Here is a 22,734-nt window from a genome sequence, read left to right as displayed (position 1 = left end):
GTTCGAATCATTGCCAATGTTGATTCACAGAACTTTTTTATTCTATGTCAGCTCTGTTCATAAACTACAAACACAACAAGACATCATAGACTAAGTTCTGGGACAGTTATTTACTATACTATTTCTTTTACTTTAATCATAAGATGGATGCATTTAATTAGCACCTTCTCATGCCGTGGAAGCTTACCTCTTGTCTTCAGGTGTCTGCTGCCTCTGTGATTAATTGAATTTGTCTTCTGGGTAATGATGGAGACCTGTGGAAGAATAGATGTGTCTTTCTCTGTTGTATTAATTGCTTTATCACATTTTGTTTTTGCTTCCAGATAATGGTATTATGCATGTGCTAATGTAACAGATATGATTGAAGAAGGCATCCAGTTTTGGGCTTTAATGCCCTCAGGTGTGGCTTTGAAGGTGTGTCCTGAAAGCAGTATTTTGGTCTATAGATGTGATTGCCTGCAGTATTTTTCATGGCGTCAACAGCAGCACAAAGTGATGATTACTTCTCAAAGGGGGACAGACTCTGACAGATTACCAGATAAATAGGATTCTCTACTCACTGTAAGGTTCACATCTTTCTGTTTTATAATGAGACCTTTCCATCACAGCAGACACATGCCAGCCAGTGAAATATTGGCAGTAAACTAAAGAATCTTCAATGTGATGAAAGACGGTGCCAGATTTACGCTGGGCTGAGCGTCTGTCAGACCTGAGCAGGAGATATATAGATATTGATACTATCGCTGATGAGCACAAAGCTTTACAACAGGCTACGCGCCATCTGCACAGAGACACTTGAGTACTGAAAAGCTGCCTGCATTCACCAGAATAACACTGTGATTTGTTGACCCATAGACCTTATAATGAATTCTGCAGTATAGAGGGCAGGAAAAAGTTTTAAAAAAGGGGAGAAGCCAGTGACAAAATAAAAGCCAACAGGATGTTATGTGGATACACCAATTTAAAACAAGTATCAGTGTCAGTTTTTCATTTTTAAACCTGTAGTCTTCAGCCCCAACCAACGTTGACTCAAATGACTTCACATGAGGCAATTTATGTGGCTTCCTCTGAAGTCAAAAAACACTTTATACAACTATTATCACCAATGAAGAACTGCTCCAAAAGTCCTGTAAACAGACTTTGATGTGTAAAATCGGTGGAGTTCTCCTTTAAGATCTACAAATTAAAGTTGAACATTCAAAGAATAAAAACATCACATTAAAAAGTTTCAACAGATTGCATATTTACTCCACAAATACCTACACGATTTCTACATTTCTCTTGAATAAAAATTACTTAAGACATTCATTTGACTCTCAGCCAAATTAGTTTATTTTACTAGCTTGGAAACAGTTCCTTAAAAGAACCAGCTTTAGATACCTCGTTGATTCCTCTCACAACAACAGCATGGGTTAAAAAAAAAAAAAGCGAGAGAGATGTAGTAATACTAAATATTTTGTTTCAATAAGGAGTACCTGCTTGGCAAATGCAATGAACATCACTTCTGATTTGCTGAGACAGATAGTTGAGTCTGTCTTTATCTCTATACAGCTCTGCCTGACAGCAGAAATCATGTTGCTGTTTTCCTGGAGACATACTACAGTCCCTTTGGTGTGGCACCTTTATACAGAAGAATAACACTGATGGAGTGTGTGTTCCTGCAGATGAGACAAGCTGCTCTTTCCTTTATGAAACAAGTTTTTGACTCTTCATCATCAAAGTCAGCTCTGCACAATATTAGCAATAAGAGCCCACTGTCCATGAGGCTGCTATAAAACTTGATGACAATAAGGTTATTATGTAAAAGGACCGAAGTGAAGTGCTTATACTGTATTCAGAGAACAGAGATGCCAAAACAATGATCAGTGCTGTATTAATCATCTTAATATCTCAACAGTCATTCGTTTCAAATATCAAATGAAAGGCCCTACCTAACATTTTCAGCAAATCCTTTAATAACTTTGTGCTTAATAAATATGAGCTCTGAGTACTTTTGCATAATTTAAATATTGAGCCATACTGACAGCCATGATATGTTACCTGTAATGACATGTCGTGATTAACGTCTATTACAAGCCCTGTAATTTCAAGAAATTTCAAAACACGTGCTGTGTATATGAATTTTACTTCTGCAGCTCCCCCGCCACATGTGTTTCTGAGAGAGAGAGAGAAAATGTGCACTTCTGGCTGACACAGCAGTTACGACACAGCTGCGATGCTGCCTGTCAGTCTGGACTCAATCACCTGAGCGCAGTGGGGAAGGGCAAAAGTGGAGAGGAGGTGTGTGACGGAAAGAAACAATCACATCAGCCCTGCGTTCACACTTGGCGTACTCGCATGATTGAACTGTGCAAGCGACTTCCCTCTGCACCACAGGCACACTGTCACTGTGCACTCTCTGTAACATGAAAGCACAGTGCAGTCTCTTCAGCAACCAGTAGCTGTCCTCTGCCCTTACCACTCACACAGAGAGAGCACGAAGGGTAATGCAATGCAAATGAGGACTGGGAAGGACAAAGGGGGGAAAAAAATAAAGCAAAAGAGTGAAGAAGCAATAAAGTCTGAGATAAAAAGGGAGGCAAAAAAGTGAAGAAGAAAATCAGAGTGTGTGTGTGTGTGTGTGTCAAGCTTTTAAAGCAGACTGAACCTTTAGATGAAAGGAGGGAGAAGAGGCGGAGAGTAGAGAGGCGGCTTCCTCCATTAGAAAACAAGGGACAGCGGTCAGTAAAGGACACTCAGAACTCCACCTCCTTCCCATGCTGAGAGGGAACTTGTGTGTGATGATGAGTGCGTCTAAATCCACCAGCAGCTGAAACAGCGTGTGCCAGTTTGCAACTGTACCTCTGCCACGGCACACAGCAGCACTGCAGAGGATTTGGCAGCCCAGAGGAACTGCCGGAGCTGTTACAGATTCGGGGTGGGGTGAACGGCCAGCTCAGACGTGCACCTCACTTGTCAGCTCATAGACACTGGTGCTGCAACTGTCTGGAGATGGGTAGAAGATGAGGAGGAGGAGGAGGGGGGCATCAGAATCTGACCTTTTGAATCCTGAGTTTCTGAGTCGGTGGGGATTTGGTGTAAACGTGGGGGGTGGGTGGACAGAAGAAGGGGGCTGGTGTGGAAACGTCAGTCCTCTGCTCCCTCTGCTCACTCCTCCGTCAAGGATCTCCTTCTGTCCTCATCATCTCCTCTGCGTCTTTTGGTGGTCTGCACCCGTGTGGGCCAAGTGTGCAGGCATGGACCGAGGCTGAGCGGATGCTGCTGCCTGACAGGGAGTCTGTGAGACGGCCGTCCGTTCCTCCCCGCCCTGGTCCCCTTCATGCCGTGCTGTGGGCTGGGCCATCGCCGGAGAGCACAGCTTCCATATGTGAGTTTGTGACTCTGATGCTGATTTATCACAAGGGTTAGAGGAGAGAGTGCATGAGGGAGATTAGAGGAAACTGTGTAGACTAATTTATTATGATTGTTTCATGACTGGTTATCATGATGTATGAATAATTCAGAGATGATGTGTGCAGGTGTTACATCAAAACATGCACAACTTTACTGTTGTGTGTCACTGTTACTTCAAAGCAACAGACTGATTGGTCAGTGGAGGCCTGCCAGCGTTCTCCCTTGATGTTGATCACTGTTCCCTGCTAGATCTCTATCCTGGACCAGTCCTGAATGCTGCAGGATTTAGCTGAATTGTTTCAGTTGCACTGGGCTGACAGTTTTCTGCAGAGCTCCGTTCTCGCCGTGCATGCAGCCAGACATGATAAATCTTTTATTTCAAATTTTTTCCAGGTTTTGGACAGAGAGCGGACGTTTTTTGAATACATAGGGTTCACACTTCAGGCCCATGCTTGGTTGACAGTTCCACTTTTTTGCTGGTTTATCTGATGTGTCCTTTGTGTTTTCTGGAATCAAAGCTGTGTATAATGAAATTTAGACCACTGTGGGGGTTCGGTGTAATGAAATGCAGTGAGAGGACAATGTGGGTTTCTACTAACAGGTATAGCTTCAGATGGCGTTTGATGATGCATTTTTACAGTACTCTCCTTTCCATCCTTAATTTTTGTCATTCAGCTGTGGTTGGTTTCTATAGACTCCCTTGTTTGTAGCTCAAAGGAAAAGGAATATTTTCTACTTTCTCTCTTTATTATGCTGTTCACCAATACAGCAATGCAAGAAAATGAGGATTTTTTTCCCCGTCATCCACACAATCCTCCAGTACTGCAGATAAAGATGGTCTTCTCTACTTGAGTTTTACCACTAGATGGCCATGTTACACTTTTACTTTAACTCACAAATGAATGTATAAACACATTATTTCCATGCAGAGAGAAAATGCATTAACACCCTCAATGCTCAGAAATAAAGCTTTCATGAGGCGTGTAATTCTTTATTTATTACCTTGTCTGAAATTAGTTATGATGGCCTCCCAAAATCCAGGACAGGAGCTCATTGGTCAAAATATTCTGAGCCCCATCAGCCACAGCAGACTTTGATCAACCAAATCAGTGATATGTAAATACAGAAAGGTCTGTGTGTTTTAATAGTGTGAGGACATACTCATCTAAGGTGACAGGGTATTATGGCTCACATTGTTAATAGTACATTTCATTTTTCAAGCATAAATCCTAAATATTTATTTGATTTCCAGCTTCTCATTTGTGAAGATTTGCGTCTTTATTGTTGCTTATGCGATAATAAACTAAATATCATTGGGGTTTGGTCAGGCAGAACAAGACGTTTCCCTTTAGGCTTTAGGACAGTGTTGATTAATAAAAAAATATTCAGCAGATGCAGCTCTTAGTTGTTTATTGGCTATAAGCTGGTTCATCACCAAATTCAGGGTTCTATCTTCTGAAACGCATGCTGCGTCCTTCACCAAACAAAAAGAGAAGCTACATCGGCACAATAAAAAAATCAGTCAATCTGAAGATGAGGGCAAACCTGTGCCACCGGTCGAATGAGACTTTCTGACCTCACGCAGACTAAAACTAACGTCATAAGATGAAGAAAAAATTTATTACAAATAATTGGTTATCAAAATAGTTGCCACTTATTTTTCTGTGAGTTGTCTAATTGATTAATCAGCTAATCATTTCAGCCCTTTATAATGCATTTGCCAGTGAGCCATGAGCACCTGGTCACAAACATCAGCTGAAAACGAAATGCTTTCCTGAATTTCCTGAGTTATGATCACCTGAATGCTAATTTTAACAAGTGATGGTTGTATTATGTGACTGTATTATGTGACACAGAGAGCTGAAAATGATACACCAGTTTTTTTCAAATTCAGCAAAAAGAAGGCAGCTTTTCTTTGGAGGACCCTTTGAAAAGGGACCAAGACTCGGGAGCCTATTCTGTCTAGAAGTGTGGACTTTAAAGGATCCAGCTTCTGTACTGAGACGCCAACTTTATCCCAGATATTGTAGAGATGTAAAAAATGTTGGTGAGCCCTGTGCAGACTACTGTAGTTTGGTTACACACTTTGGTTTTGTGTGACTCATGCTGCAGTAGGCTGAACCAAGTCATTACAACTGAGTAAGCTTTAATTTAACTGATGAGTGGATTAGTGTAGAACCAGCTGTTGATACTCCACACCGGACGGTCTAAGCCCCATGTGTAAGGTGTGTCCATGAAACCAAACCATTCTGTGTGATGGAGCATCACAGGCAACATGCGTTTGTGTTTAATAACTGTGCACAAACTAAGCAGCAAACTTAAAACCAGAGTTTTTGGCTAACAGAGGACAGTCGAGTCACTGCAGCCAATGCTGACCTTGAGAGGACCCCAGCTGCTGTGACTCGCCGCTCTTTCTGTGACACTCCTCTCACATGTTTCCAATATGGAGCACCAAACCGCCGTTTTACGTGTGAAATGGGGCGGAACACAATTCCGCTGTGGATGGAATGTGGAGCACGGAGACCCGGGCCGGATGGGACGCCGTCTGACAGACTGAGTGGCCAGTCCCAGACACTCCTCACGGAAACTCAGCTAATTGAAGACAGCAGGCTCTACTCCATTCTGCTTGTTGTTTTCTAGGCTTTCCTGCTTGCCGTGATGCAGCAGTGCTAGCCGGTACTACTTATGAACTCAGAGCCAATGTAATGCTCAGAAAGTTTTTATGGTATAAAAGTTGGTAAACGCAAGTTTGTGGCACACAATGCAGTGCAGTACACTTCCTTTGATCAGCAGTATTTTTCAGATGACTTATAAATATGTGGTTTTATAAACGTCATTGACATTTAAAACTTTTTGCTCTGTATATTCCTTAAATGTCAAAGTACATTTTGGCTGCAGGTAAAACAAGATTAACAGGCTACAGCTATGCTAGCAGCTATTCCAAGCCGAACTTAGAAACTTATCAGAAAAATGTCAAGGTAGATTTATTTATCATTATGACAGAAACCATCTCTGGGAAAATGTATTTGACGTGTGCTTTTATTTTGTAGTTTGGCCCATGTGCCATCTGTCCAGTTCAACCAGACACCAGGGGCCAATCGAGATGCTGTCATGTCATGTCATTTTATATAGAGTCTATGTGTTCACCATCCTAGTTTTTAGCATGTTAGCATGCTAACATTTGCTTATTAGCGCCAAACGCAAGGTACAGTTGAAGCTGATGGGAATGTCATTAGTTTTGTTGTTTTTAGTGTTCAGTCAAAATTTTGACCTGATGATGGCGCCATCAATACCATTGATCCTTTAGGGACCACTAATATCTGCACCATTTCGTGCCAATCCATTCATTGGATGCTGAGATATTTTGCGTGATATGTGAAATTTGGTGCGCTGAAGCAGTAGTTCTCAAACTTTTTCACGTCAAGGACTCCAGAACTGAACCAAATTTAGACAAATTAGATTAGAAGAAAATTTAGTCTCAGGATACCCCATGTGATAGGACTTTTTCTTTTAGATGTTTTACAGAACGTGGATGCTGTGACCAAAATAGTCACACATTCTGTCATTGTGTTGAATTATAACGAAAATAATGTGTGCTTTTTGCTGGGGACCCCCTGGAACCACCTCAGGGATCACTTTCAGAACCACTGTGCTAAAGTTACCACATAAAGAATGAGAAATGGCAGGTACTGGAGAGCTACGCAGAAGACTGTAATTGTTCCCAGAAAATACTTTGTTTGTGTGTGCTAGTGGTGAGCTAATTTCCCATGGCGAAAATGTCACCTGGAATTCCCAGTTTTCCAGGCTTTGGGATGTACGCCCAGTGAGGAGTGTCGGGCCAGCGCAGAGCAGACTGGAGCAGGGTTTCCTTGGCAGGAGTTATGCGTTCTTTCACTTTTCAAGAGAATATGAAAATGTCCGGAAATTGAGCAGCTAATTGGCCACAGAGGCCCTTAGGAATGTCTTGGATTTAGGTGGATTTTTACTGCTTTTACATAATCCATTACCTCACTGTGGGACTGGAAAGTGTGATATATGTGAAGACCTACATAGAATATAGCTTCACTCCAGCCTGGAAACACTGATGTCAGTGACACAGTTTGCTGAATCTGTGTTCACTGACCTGGGTTCAGTTACAAGTGGGCTGCGACAGTCTGAGTTTTAAAACATTTACTTGTCTGGAAATGGTGAAGTCATGGGGGGAAAGATGCAGCTCACTCTCTACAAAATATACAGTATTATGTGGAAGGTGATTAATGTCATGCTATGATTAATCACTCAATCACTACAGATGTGCTTTCCACTTCTTTGTCTGTTTGAAAATCCCTTATTGGGGGCATCTTGGTAGTTGAGTGGTTTAAGATGCATACCACACAGCTACAAAAGACCCAGATGGAGACGGAGTTCCAGTCTGTGCCTGAACTATCACCTATACTATATAGGTGAAAAACGTCAACTAGCCATGCCAGTAGCTCAGTGAGGTTGTACTAAGGCACAGTGGTGCTTTGAGGATTACGGTTAGACAGAAAGAGATAACATATGGTATGTAATATCACTTTCCACGTTAGTGAAAGTTCATAATTATAAAATAATTGTTTTAAAGACATTTCATTCAAATGTACAGCTAGGATTGCATGGCCAATATCAGCAAATATGTATTGTTTATAATCCATATGGGTCTGTGGTTTTACAACGTGCTGCACGATATCAATACATATGAAGTAATTTGCTCCCTCTGGTGAATGTTAATTTTAGCTGCGTCTCTCTCCTCCGACACGTCATATTGGCTGCTTCGCTGCTATCAGTGGAAAACAGCTGCTTTGAGGGCTGTAGTGCCGTCATCCATTTTTGTGAGGCTTACAGTTTCTGGCACAATCTAATGAATAGTTCCATTTATTAGCGTCACGTTACAATACAACACACGCCTTTTAGAGGAAATATGTCTGTAGTAGATCTCTGCTGTTGGTGGAGCTGTTGTATTTATTTGCTGTATAGGAGACATAAGGTTTACTTTAAGGATCACTGTAGCTCAGTTTGATACCATAACTCCCCATGAAATACTTTCACTTATCTTTATATTCCACTGTGTCTCTAATACATCCTGTGCTGACTGTACTTTGTGTCATGTCCTTCCAGTAAGAGCCTACAGAAGGCGTACAGTCTATAGAAAAATGGACAATCATGTTATCATCAGAGTGCTGAAGGAGCTGTGGGCTCAGCTCGCACTCATTAAACTGACACCTCAGACAGCGAGGGCAGCCAGGCCAAACTGAGCATCACTTAAAACAGGAGCAGATGTTCTTTGCGGCCAATTAACAGCAGTGAGATGCAGACAACCTTGTGCACCAGAGGAGGGCTGCCGGCCCATATGGATACTAGAGACAATTAATTACAAACAGGAGCTGTTTTTAAGACTTGCTTTAAAACCCTGAACTCCTGGACCAACAGATTGAGTTTTAATTGTGTTTGTTATTTGGTGGTTTTCATCTGTGATTGAATTATACTACGATTAATTGATTTGTAGATTGACAGAAAAATTAATCGGCAACTAATTTAAACCGATTGTTTGTTTGGCTGGATCGGTTCACAGCCGAGTGTAAAGCAGCTGGGACGTCTGAATCTGAGGCCATGGTTCTCAGCAGTAAACCGATGGTGGGCTCATTCTGGGTAGGGAGTGAGTCTTCACCCCAAATGAGGGAGTTCAAGTATCTCAGGCTCTGGTTTTTCACGAGTGAGGGGACAATGGAGCTCAGGCTGAGCCAACTGCGCTGTAGGCTACTTACAAATCCTCATATCAATCCTCTTTTTGTCCATATTATCTGTTTATGAGGCAATAACAGGGTCCGATTTATGAGAAAACGGAGGGGGGGATGTTTAGAAATGTTTTTTGTTTTTTTTTTTGTCATGAAAATACCACCCACCTCCCTCCACACAGTTCGACACGCAGGTAAACTGTGGATTGATTGCAAAGTTTAACCATCACAATATGAGAAAAAGTTTTACTGCCTCTGTTACTTTTTAAAGTAATAAATATACATCGTTACGTCACGATGCAGAGCTGCAGTGAAAAGACAGAGAAGACAGATGCATGCAGCGACTGATTTAAAAGACGTCACTTTCAAGTGTGTCACTAAACCCTATGGTGAAACCCCGTAGCTGTGACTTTGGGCATGTTCACACCGGTGTAACATGGACACTGCGCTGCTTGTCATCGTAAAAATAGATAATCAGATTTTGATGTTTATTGCACCTTCAGTAATATTTGCTGCCTTCTCTTCAACACACAGCTCGGCTGCTCACCAGAGCAAAGTGTTGATATTATTATTACTATTATTCACGACGTGTAACCAATCAGATAGTGCTGTAGGCGGGATATTGAGCAAATAAATATGTAAATAGAGAGAGGGAGGGTTTGGGGGTGCAGCAACCCGGTCAAGATGTATAAGGGGATGCTTTGCCTAAAAAGTTTGGGAACCGCTGTCTTAGAGATGGCATGAGAAGCCATCCCTCAGTTAAGTTTAAAGGCTGATTTTTGCTCTTGAGTGAAAGTTGAAGGAACCAGAAGGTTAATTGTGGTTTTAAACTTTTCTTTATGGTCAGAACAAACACTTGATGCCAAGCAGTGGTTTACTTAACAAATCTGAGGTAGCACATTCAAAGCAATTATAATTAAATCTAGAGTAAAATTAAGTAAAATCTTATTTCTGTCACTTTCCTCAACAAAATAAATATCTCAATAGAAAAATTAAGTGCTGATTTGTACAGCGCTTTTTATAAGTTAACTGCTTTACAAAAAAGACAAAACAAAAAGAAGGAAAATAAGATGAATTGTATTAAACTGAATTAAAAGTATGATACTAGACACAGAAACTGTGGAATAAAATGTGATATACTGTTGGCTGTTGGTTTGAACTACTGGCACCATTTTATTCCAGTTGAAAGCACTGGTTGTTCTGGTTGTTTATGTAGCTTGTCTGTATTTCAATTCCCCTTAAGTGTAGCCACTCAAATCAACAAGGACAGCCTCAAAACTCTCCACTGATCTTAAACGAGTAATCCCAATCGACTCGTTGCAAACAGACGGCAACAAGTGAGGAGTAGTAGGTGTCAGAGAAAGGAAGATGAGACAAACGTGAGGTAGATTGCAGTAGGACAGCATTTAGAGGCCAAATTGTTGCCACGGAGAGTAGATTTGATTCAAGGTCAGAGATAAATGCCACCTTTTGAACGAAAAGGTATGAGAGAAAGAGAGAGAATCCCATTTTCACTGAGCATCTGTCACGCTCCTCGTCTCTTAGCGAAGAAGTGCCATGACAACAGGTACCAGCCGGGCGGGGAGACATACCCCTGAGAGGGAGACGAAGGGAGGGAAGAGTGGAGAGGAAGGAAAGTGAGATTAAGTAGGTGGAGAGGAAGGGAGAGTAGATGAAACAGACAAGAGGGGATGGTAATGAGTGGAGGAGGCACCTGCAGTAGATGAAGATGAGGTCAATTACTTTAAGTTTTCCTCTGCTACTTCCTGTTTTCTTTCTGTTTTTTGTTTCTGGAGGTGTCATTGACCTGCCAGTCAGTGGAGATGCCCTTTCCCCTCCTCCAGAGAATCAGTACATTTATCCTAATGCTTCTATAAGCTCACCCTCGGGAGCCGGCCACAAAGATCTGCTCCGCGATTGGGTGTGCGCTGAGGCACAGCAGGGCGGGGTTAAACCTGCTGGGATGTTTCATATTCATACTCTGCGTGAATACATAATCAGTCCGTCAGGTCACTGCGTGCTGTCAGGAGGAGGAGGCTCTGACTTTGCTGGATAAATCTTACATGATCTTGACTTTGGGTTTTTTTGCCAAGTAAAGGAGCCTGGAAAAAAAAAACTTTGTCATCGTCCTCTTCTTCTACGTTAAGTGCGGTCTGATCCTGCTGACAGATGCTGGATTCAGTCAGAGCAGGCGATTTGGGCTCGCAGGTTCGCACAGCAGATGATGACCTATGGCTGAGTGTGACGTGCCCTCCGGCCATCACCCCTGATCTGGCTCAGACCTGCCCACACAACAGGCTGTGGGGCTGAAATCTGCTGAGGAGGGGGCTTCTCTCTCCGCGTTGCCGGCCTGCTTTTGTTGCCATGATTAAACAAACCAAGAATAAAAATGTCTCATGGGTAAGTGAGGCGTGTTGATGGAGTTTTCTCCTCTACTCTTGAACTACTTACTCCTGCATGTGTGGCTTTCTATGTTGTGCTCTTTAAAAAAAAAAAACTGGAAGCCATGTAACATTTTTTGCATCACTATTGATAAGAATTTCTATTCAACAGATTATGTAGAGACTGTAACGGCATATTCCCATTGGTTTTTGATGCTCCTATGGCTATTCCAAAGACAGGCTTAGAGATTTAGGTATTATATAACTACAAGCTACTACATGCCCACTTTATGAAATCTGGTTATCAGTCTGCCGACTCTGTCTGTGTTACAAGAAATGTGGCTGATGAGTTGAAATTATAGACCGATGCAACTCAAGGACGAATCTGAAAAATGCATAGCTGTTTGTTCCTAATCATAAATAGGTAAACTAATATTTTCTGTCATGTTGTCCCAGGTTTTTCAACATGTGTGAGTTTGATATCTGAGTCTTTGCCAGTGCCGGCGGATCAGGGGAGATTAGAGTGAGAGTGGCTTTGCGAGGATGAAATCAGCTACTTGGGGAAAAGGGGGGTAGGGCAGGGAGGAGAGGATGTGATGGAGTTATGGTTTACTACAGAATTTACTTTCTGTCTGTCTGTGGACTTTTTCTCTATCTGACTCTGCAGTCGCATGACCCCCAGCCACTCAGCTCAGGCTCTTTGTTATATAATCTATTAACTCTAGTTACGTTATGTATGTCAGGTGCAAGTGACACAGTCAGGGTGTGATGAACCTGAGGCAGAATTCTCCTTCATAAATGTTGTGCTCTCCTTAAAATGCATTCATGTTTGAAGCTGCGATTGCCTTGTATTTTCTCCAGTATATTGTACGTGTGCACATGTGCATGAATAGAGTTGTACCTATGTGTTTTCCTCCGGAGGGAAACACTGCTGCCCTTCTGCCCAACCCTCCCATATGGTGCATATCTCACGCTGCTGCTCAGCTCACTGTCCTGACAAAGAACCTGATCAGTCCTGCTCACATAGAGCTGGAAAGTTGAGTACCTTAAAGTACCAAAGTGCCTGGTAATATATAGTCACAGTGCTGCTTCTCTGTCTTCATTAATGTAGCTCACCAGAATCAGCAGAGCAAGTCTTAAAACAGTTTAGCCAGGTTTTACTTTATTTAATTTACATTTCACTGCATTTCAATTTTTTTTTGTAAATGCTGCTTTATTTAGTTTTAAATAAATAATTACAACGAAACAAGGTGAAGCTAATCAGGAAAATACATTAAAAAAACAAGTGAAAAACAAAAATTAAGATAAGAGCAAACAATTTGCAAGATAAATTATTTAACAGTCTGTTATAAAGATAAAGGAGACAATACTTTGAGGATCTTTTATGTTCATAAAGCGGCGCATGCATATTATTGTAACATTAATAAGAATAAGATGGTAGATGACCAAATAATCTAAATGGGGAAGTATATGCTAGTCCAGGTTTTAACTACCTTTAACATCTAATAACACCATTTAATTTCTTGTTTCATTTTGTATGCATATAACAAGACTGTTGAACTGATAATGATGTCTGGTATGAAAATGTGTTTTATATTAGAAACTAATTGCATGCTGGCAGTCAACTGGTCATAGTTTTTTCATAGTCTTTTGTGGTTTTTGTGTCTTTGTGGGGAGTTCAAGGTAAACCAGGACAATCAACACAAGGCGATACGATAAGTGTTTATCAGTTCGCCTTTGGTTTGACGTTATGGTGTTTCAGAGCCCTTAATAACCAACAAACTGATGAGGGTTTTTCCTCATAGTTTGACCAGGTGTGGGCCTGAAAATGTAAAAAGGTTTAACTTTTTACAAAAAGGGTTCATACCCTTAGGAGCATGAATGTGTTTAGTGAATTTAATCGCAATTCATGAAATAATGAGAATTTAAATGTGCAAAGTTGACTCAAGTTAAGTTTGTTTTTATAGGTTTCTTTTTTTTCTGTTTAAATCAAACCTAAAAAAAGGATGTACAACAATCAAAATGTACACCTTGCACATCAAATGGCCATAGTCAACAAGAACAACACAAACACAAAATCTAAATGCAAAACCAAAATATTCATATTTAAAGACTTTCCCCCGCGACCCAATCCCGGATAAGCGGATGAAGATGGGTGGATTTAAAGACCTTCATAAAACACCCAAAATCCCACTGTCCCAAAGTCTACAAAACAAAAAATAAGCTGGCTAGCCAAGGTAGAATGAGGAAGCAAGTTAAAAAACAGCACACATAATCTGCAGTGCAGATAATGCACTCTCTGTAAACTGTTTAACAAAGGAATGTCACATCCAACGTTTCCTGCTTTCTTTGACTTCAACAGCAGCCTTGCTATAGAATTGTCCACAGCTCCCACTACAGTGTCTGAGAGCAATGACAACTGCCTCAAGGAAGAGAGTGCGACTTGTGCACATTGATAGTGGCAGACAGATTGGTGTTGAGACGACACCTGAGAGGGTTAACAAAATCATTATGAATCCTGCGTATGCGGGTGTTGAATATCAATGCCATATTTCATGACAGTGTGGATGGTTGCTGATATGTTCTGGACCAAAGTGTTGGATGAACAGTTAGACTGACCAAGAAACCAGTCTGCAGAAAATGCAGATTTGTACGGTAGAGTTGCAGCGCCTCTGCAGCGCACTGATCCCAGGTATCTGTTTGTCTTTTCAATAAGCCTAATGACTTTGAGGACCACATTTATAATCACAGGGCTGGGCAGTGCCAGGCAGATTAGGACTCCAGATGGTGCTGTTACTGCCTGACTGTCTGTCTAGCCGCAGATGTACAGCTGCAAGAGGTCACATGTTTTACTACAACAGTCAGCTCTGCCACTGCAGCCCAGCATCACATAGACTCTCCAGTAACACGAAAGCTGACTCACAACAGCAAGTACCTGTTGACAGTGTGTGTTTTTTGTGCTTTAAGTTTGTGTTTGTGGTGTTTCTCGGCCTGCTTCTTATAGTGTCATGTAGCGGAGTTGAGCATGCAACAGATGTCACACCATCAAATTAAAGCTTAACGCCCGTCCTACTGAAGAAAAACACTTCAGAGCTAGCCATGACACTGCAGAGCTTAAACACTCCACTGTGTGTTTGTGTGTTTGCTCGTGCATGTCAGTGTGTGATTCTGCCTGAGAGACACTTCACTCCACATGAGGCATGACACTTGCTGTTGGAAGAGCTCTTGAGGATGACCACGTCTCATTTCCTCTCCTCTAGATATCACCACGGCTGTGACACGGGTTGTATTAAGAGCAACTTGCCAGGTAGCGTAGCCGTCAGTGTTATCTGAGGCAGAGAGGATGGGTTTTTTTTTAATGCCAGGCGTCAGCTGCTTGCACCCCTGGGTCATTCTACTCTGAACAAAAACCAGGGGATTTGCATAATTCATTACAGTCGCAGTGGAACGGAGAGGCGACACAGGTGTCCCGGGCTTTGTGGGAGAACGAGCATGTCCAAGAAGCCAAAGGTAAAAAAAACCCCAACAACAACAACCTGTTCTTGCTTTTGTGTAAATCAGCAGCTTACTTCTCAATCCAGAGCTTGTACTATTAGTTGTAGTGCCGGGTGGTTTTCTAAAAGCTTTTGCATCGCTCTTATAGCTCAGCTTCTGTGTTCGTCAATCCTTTGCTGTGTGCAGTTTTGTGTGTGATGACACAAACAGTGTCACAGTTGATACCCTGTCTGTGAGGTCTGTTTACATAGGCCTATACCTCTCCAAGTATAGCTTAGTTTTTAATAATGTGTGGGTCTCTGCCTTTTTAGTCCTGTAGAAAAGCATTAATGCCCGCAAGGCTTTTTTGTAGGTGAAAGACAATCTGCAGGGTCATTTTTCTATTTTCCTGGGTAGATACTTCCAACAGGTCCAGTGAAAGAGTTGGTTCATGCAACTAAATCCTATCTTTGAAAACTGATTTAGATCATGTGGAGCAAAAGAATTTAATCTTTGTCATTTTACCCAATGTAGGGCAGTGTTTTTGAACCTTTTATTCTGATCCCTTGAAGTTTAGCAATGTCTGCTTGTGACTAGTTCAACAAATGTGATATTTTTCTTTTTCCTTGTATTATTTCAAGAATTTTTAGAAGTGTTGAAGTTTCCCTGTGAAGTTTTAAATCGTGCATTGTTTACATCCACGTTTACCGACCAGCAGTCTTCTTCTTTACTGCCTTTGTTGGTGCATTACCATGTTTATTTGTGTGTCATCGCCAGCAGCTGTCGATGGAGACATAGTGAGAGGGAGCAGGAATAAGTATTGTGTAGTGTGCATGTGTCACACATTTTATAAACCAAATGGGGATTCATAAAAACATTGCTCTATAGCACTGTTAGTGGTCGAAACTCCACAGGGGGGGTTAGGAGTTTGGATAATCCAGTAATTCAAAAGAATAGAAGCAGAGATTAGAGGAAGTCTGCAAAATTTTAATCACCATGTTTGCAACCTCTCCTGTTAAGTAGAGTTTCCTTTTCGCATTGTCTTTGTACTACGACATCCTCCAAAGTATGAAGAAGATATTTTAACGCTTTCCGACCACGTTGCATGTCATTTCTTCTACTCTAAATCCTGGATTGGTTGAAAGGCCGGAGCAGATTTAAATCCCCTTACTGACAGAAGCAATCATCACAAAGTGAGTCTGGGGATCAAGTGGCCACAAGCAATCACCCCTGTGGGTGGTTATTGTGTGCAGCGTGGATCATTCCCTCCCTCCTGTACAGTACACAGAGGAGCATGTGACGACACAGCAGATGATCATCTCTTGCTGTACTGCTCAAACAGTTGGACTGCGATTAGCACGCAAAAGTGGCGTTGTTAGTCCAAATTCTACAGAAAAGGATCGGGGTATAATGTCTTTCAGCGCTTCAGAATCATTCAACAAATCTTTGCTGCAACTCCGAGCTCATGATCTTTAATTCCCTTGGGCATGTTTAATGTTTATGTCTAAAATGATAATTTAATAAACAGAAATCAGTTATGAGGAAATTCAGGCTACAACCATTAATGCTTTGTTTATACAGTTGGGCTCTGGTGCACAATCAGTAGCTCATTTGAGCTTCCTTCCCATTGTTAATCTTGTATTACTGGCAACATTTTCTCAGTTGTCAACATTGAGGACCTACTTTACTGGAAGTGTGTGGAGTTTCAGTGTGTGGAGATTAGTTCTGACTGATTCCCATTTATAAATCTTGGAATTTTTCAGGCTAACATTACTTTACATAGTGGGAGATATAGCGGAGTGAGGCACAGATCCAGTAGCGAGTGTTAAAAAAAACAAACACCACTAGTGGACATATTTTGGAATTTATGAACCAGGTAGCACAAGCTGGACAAATCTGCCTAACAAAAATTAAATACTTTGCTAATACAACAAATTTGAGAAACCACATTAGCCGTTTTCACCCTGAGCAAACATCTGCAATGGTAAAGATTACAGCGAGTACAGCTAATCAGCCAAGAACTGAGGAGGCGCTGTCAACTTTGCCACCTCTGAGAGAGGTTTATGTACTGAGGAGGGTGACACAGATGCTGGCTGATTGCTTGTATTTATTAATGGAAATAATGTGCAGTAATATTGAAAATTGAGGATGCTATACATTGAGAATCGCAGTCGAGTTGTTGGCAGGTGAATCGAAATCGAATCATGAGGCCAGTGAGGATTAGAGATCTTACTAATAGGTATATCCAGAGCCTAATACAGCAAACTCCTTTGCGCTATAGATGTATGCTTTTGAGGTGCTGGTAGGTGCATTTTATTACCTTTTGGATAAAGCCTGGCTAGCAGTTTTCCTCTGTTTTCAGTCTTTATGCTAAGCTATGCTAACCGGCTGCTGGCAACAGATATGTATTTAATTAACAGACATGAGAGTGGTAATCATCAATCATTTTTCCAAAAATGATGGACTAGTCCTTTAAGGTTAGGGCAACACAAGTTAATGCAGTGCCTTCTTAATTTACAAGATCAAGTTATTGTGTGAGTGTTATCACTAAATTACCAGATGTCATGCCGTCCATTTAACTAATTAAAAATGACCAGGCCCTAGCTCTCTAAGTCCACTCATGTGTATGATGTCTGTGTCTCTTGATCTCCTCTTACATCCATCATATCTGTGTGTCACCAGAAGACAGGGGTAGTCACTGTAATCTGAGAGTGAGAAGTGTTTGTGTACAGTGTGCGAGTGTATCGCCCTCTGCCTGGGTTTGCCTGACCTGTGCGTGACCGTATTGGACCGAATTTGCCAGCTGAATAGTTTTTCCTATGACTCCATGTGGGACAGCCGATGTGTTGATGTGTTCAGCGAGTGTGAAGTGACTCAGCACCACACACTGCACTGCAGCCGCCACAACGTTGTACATTGTTGTACATGTCAGCGCTTCAGAAATCATCAAGTCTTTGCTTCCACTCGATGTCCTCCAACTCCGAGCTCATGATCTTCATTCCCTTAGGCATGCTTGACAAGTTTTCTTTATCTCCACTGACTAGACACATCTTGGGAAGGGTAAGCTTTACTCAACTTTAAACTTCATTCTTTGGCCTCAACTGGAAATGTACTCTTCTAATATTACAATAATAGGATGAGGCTTTAGACTTTACTCCTGTGTTGTCAGTTACAGAGAAGTTTTAGCTTCAGTTGTGTGATGTGTGCGCAGATTCAGTGCTGTTCTCAGGTCTTGTACACATGCTGCAGGATGCCCTTTGGTGGAGGAAACAGCAGTGAACTCTCGAGTCGCTCAGAGAGGCAGCAGGAAACAGAGCAGCTGGGGCTTCTATCTCTATCTCCATCTTTATTTCTTACTCCTGCTGTCAGTCTCTATCCCTCATTTTCCCTCCCTTCCTTTCTCTTGTTGTCTGTAATTAGAGATGGTCCCAAGGCTCAAGCGGCCTGGCATGTGTTGTAGCTAGGTAACCTCAGTCAGATGCCGGCTACAGCCCCAGGGGGTTTCACTAGGCCCAGCAGGATTCTCCAGGCTGATGTGGATGTTATGCATCATGATCAGTACAGTCCTGCCTTAAATTCAAGCTTTACATTCATTACATATGAGTAGGGTGGGTGTCATTTGAAATTTGTTCTACTGGTACAAAAACAGCACTTCTTTAATAACTTACTTTTTTGAATAAATAAGAATAAATGGAATAAACAAGTTTTTCTACAAAAATAGTTTTTCTTGTGTAACAAAATGTGTCCAACTTTTTAAATACATTGGTCTTTAAAAGACCACTCCAGCATTTTGGGAAATGCACTCATTTGCTTCCTTGCTGAGAATAGGATCAGAAGATCAATACAACTCTCATGTTTGTACTCTAACGCCGGACTCACAGAGTGTGCGCTGCGTTTCGGCTGTGCCGCAGTTTGGATCCGTCCTCAGCCCCGTGTCAACTCACAATGGAAGCGTCTCAGAAGCATTTCAGCAGAGGAGCGTTTAGCCTGCCCCATGTTGTTGACTTGTTGTTTATTTGTCATTTCGTGTGCTTCTGCTACCGATCACAGGTCTCTGTGAACCGTTTCCCCCCCCGTTCCTTGCAGGGCTGCACATTCCACATGGAGCATTTCAGAATAAGAGCGTTTTGCCTGCCTGATTTTGCGGAATTGTTTAGATTTAGTTGATTTGGTAAGTTGTGCTTGATTTTTGTGCTTGTACCATGGTTAAGTAGGCTACGTAGTTAAATTGTTTCCTTTTTTGTCTGTTTTGACTGTGTTTATTGTTGTTATACGACTGGGTGTCTGCACAGGGTATTTTATTCTGAAAATCGACGGGATTCCCTGTGCCGTTTCTGTGTCCGACTTCCGGCCTTGGTCATCTGCTCTGTGCTGCTTGACGCGTTTTACGTCAAAAATAGGTTTTCATGGATTTTGTTGCCTTTGGACAGAGCCAGGTTAGTTCTCCCTCCTGTTTCCAGTCTTTATGCTAAGCTAATATAACCTGCTGCTGGCTTCAGGTACACATTCAGCGTTCATATGAAAGTAGTATCAATGCTCTCAGCAATAAGCGAATACTTATACCTAATGTGGAGTTTGCCAAAAAATCCAACTTCTCCTTTTAGTTTAGGGTTTAGTTTTTTTATTATACTTAAATATTAGAGCCCTTCCCCTAACTATCAAACAGTCCATCCATCTATCCATCGTCAACCTACATACAGGGTCGTGGGGGGCTGAAGCCAATCCCAGCTGAAATTGGCCAAAAGGCGGGGTGCACCCTGGACAGGTCACCAGTCCATCGCAGGGCCACACATAGACAGACAACCACTCACATTCACACCTAAGGACAATTTTGGAGACACCAAGTAACCTAGCCTGCATGTCTTTGGATGGTGGGGGGAAGTCAGAGCACCCGGAGAGAACCCACGCGGACACGGGGAGAACATGCAAACTCCACACAGAAATGCCGGGGCAACCGAGGTTTGAACCCACAACCTTCTTGTTGTGAGGCTACAGTGTACTGCACCACCGCTCCGCCCCTATCAAACAGTGTGTCTACCAAACTAGCAAATAAAGCGGCGAAAATCTCCATCATCAAAGAAATAAACACAAAATAAGGAGAAAAGAAACAAAACACTAAGTTCTAGTCCACTCGACATGGGAGTTTTTCCCCATTCGGTTTAAAATAAAATTCCATCCACATGAGAATGCAAAAACACAAAACGCTCTCAGGAGCATGCCAAACCCACAGTCGGCAATATAACTGTAACCCTAAAGCCAGGTTGGCCAATCCCAAGCATGAAAAAAATATTTCCGGTAGGCTGCCAGCATGATGCATCAAGGAAGGAGGAATCAAATGTGTGGACTGACAGCGAAGTGGAGTTAGTCCTCAATATCGCACTCAAATATTAAGTTAGCAAAACAAAAATGTTAGAATGGGCACTGTTTCAGCCATTGCACAAAATGCGGCCCCGTGTAAACAAAAGAGATAACAGCATACACTGCAAACAGAGGTTCTGCAAATCTTCACCCTGGCAGGAGATTTCAAAAAGGTTTGTTTTCAATGACCTCAAATACAGTTTGCTTGTGGACGAAAGGCCAAAACACATTGAAAAAGCTATGTTTTAATAGAAACCCGTGTTCATGTGGACAGAGCCTAAGACTGTCATTCGGCTGTTTTATCTGGGGGAGAGACCTCCTTCTCCTCCAGCCTCCCTTAAATATGGGTCAGGGCCACAAATCACCTGACCAGGAGCATCTGAGAGAGAGAAAGAGAGGGAAACTCAAGAAGGAGGGAGTGGACAGATGGTAAAAAAGTTCTGATCGTACAGGGTCAATTACAGGATCGGCTAAATGCAGTGCTATACTTGCTCAGTAAAAGATTTCACTGCCTTTTTATGTCTTGGACAAGAATTAAGCCTGTAGGGAACGTCTGGAGGGGAGTGTTTCTTTCAGGGAAACTGAAAGATTTATGCACTAGCATTTGAAGTCCTCTTGGAGAGTTTCATTAGTGTAATAGCATTCTTGGCAAAGCAAAACACCTTTGGAGGGGCTTTCTGACAGATCTTCAGTGATCTGATTAGGGTGTCTTTTAGCCCATTAGTGAACTTTTTAAGTTTACTAAACGTCCTTATAACATCATTTGTGTGAAACATGGCCAGTTAAAAAACACTGCAGATGTTGCTGGCAAGTATGTTGACAGAGTGCAGAGGTTTTGTTTTGTCCTGTTTATTTTGATAGCAAGTGGTGGCCATTGTGGAGTCCCACAGGCATAAAAAAGTGTCAGACACCTGTGTCCACTCCTGATATACAGGAAGATTGGTCTCAAAGAGTGTCCTGTAACTACAAGTACACAGGTGTGATCACCGTTGTACTGAATCTCCAGCAGCTCCAGGGTGACTGAACTGACTCTGCACTCACACTTTTAAAAAAGGATGATGATGATGATTCATATCTACAAAGTGTAGGGCTAAAACAATTAGTCGACAAATTGGTAATTTTAACTTTTAAGCAATGAAGATGTCACACCGGATTTAAGTGAGTGAACTAAAATGCAAAACAACACACTGTGACGGGGAACTTGAGCTATGAACGTTTTATTAACAAAATACTTTTGAATAAGTGGGAAGCAAGGTCTATACACTCACTGGCCACTTTATTAGGTACACCTGTTTAATTGCTTGTTGACACAAATAGCTAATCAGCCAATCACATGACAGCAACTCAATGCATTTAGGCATGTCGACGTGGTCAAGACAACTTGAGCTGGAGCTGGAGTTCAAACCGAGCCTCAGAGTGGGAAAGAAAGAGAGGATTTAAAGAGGTGGTATTATGCTCATTTTCAGGTTCAAAATCCTATTTAGGGGTTTTACCAGAACAGGTTTACATGGTTTCATTTTCAAAAAACACTGCACATTGCTGCAGCTCCTCTTTTCACCCTTTGTTGAAAGCTTCGTTTTAGTTATGGAGTGATACATCTTGTCTCTAGATGATCTTTGTTGGGAGTTGCACATGCGCAGTTCCTAGTTAAGGACTACTAGCCAATCAGAAGCAGAGAAGGGCGAGTGGTGAGTTATTAATCTGTAACAAAAGTATTTTTTATCCATAAAGTTTTAACTAAGCTCTGTCTCTACATCACAGTAATGATGTAGAGACTGCCTGGAGTGTAGCTAGTGTTTGGAAGGGAGAGGAAAGGTGTGTGTTGCAGCTCAGTGTTTTTCCACCCGTGTTTTTGAAGGCTTGTCAGACTAGCCGCTTGAGGCGCATTTAGCTTTCATCCCTGTAACGTCACAGGGATAAAAGGGAAGCGGCTGGACTACCAACGAGCTGTTTTCAAGCAGTTCAGAACAGAGTTTTCTGTGGGAGATGGGAACTCCCTTTGGGCTTCTTCACTTTGCAAACCTATTACATGCCCAAAAAAGGTACATAACTCAATAAAGAAGAGGGGAAAAAGCCTGAAATCATAATACCACCTTATTTAGTGACTTTGAACGTGGCGTTGTTGTTGGTACCAGACAGGCTGGTCTTAGTATTTCAGAAACTGCTGATCTACTGGGATTTTCACGAACAACAACAACAACAAAATCTCTAGGGTTTACAGAGAAAGGAGAAGAGGAAATATCCAGTGAGCGGCAGTTATGTAGAAGAAAATGCCTTGTTGATGTCGGAGGTCAGAGGACAATGGGCAGACTGATTCGAGATGACAGAAAGGCAACAGTAACTGAAAAAAAACACTTGTTACAACCAAGGTATAC

At 41.9% G+C, this 22,734-nt stretch overlaps 1 protein-coding gene across 3 annotated transcripts in view; it reads left to right on the top strand.

Moving 5' to 3' along the window:
• cacnb2a (calcium channel, voltage-dependent, beta 2a) overlaps nucleotides 1–22,734 on the top strand; it is an 85,776-nt gene that overhangs the window by 10,661 nt on the left and 52,381 nt on the right. Inside the window, exon 1 of one of the 3 annotated variants that reach the window (XM_038729887.1) lies at nucleotides 3,225–3,367. The exons of the other annotated variants lie outside the window; for them this stretch is intronic. Coding sequence (XP_038585815.1) covers nucleotides 3,320–3,367 — 48 coding nt within the window. The 5' untranslated portion in view covers nucleotides 3,225–3,319. Of the gene's footprint in view, nucleotides 1–3,224; nucleotides 3,368–22,734 lie in introns of those variants that run through there. 3 annotated transcript variants of the gene reach the window in all.

The sequence above is a fragment of the Micropterus salmoides genome, unplaced genomic scaffold, assembly GCF_014851395.1.
Source record: "Micropterus salmoides isolate LMB-PRFRI ecotype aquatic unplaced genomic scaffold, ASM1485139v1 Ms_hic_scaffold_1, whole genome shotgun sequence".
NCBI lineage: Eukaryota > Metazoa > Chordata > Actinopteri > Centrarchiformes > Centrarchidae > Micropterus > Micropterus salmoides.
The sequence above is the reverse complement of the archived record's forward strand: the minus strand, read 5'-3'. Positions and strand labels throughout refer to the sequence as shown.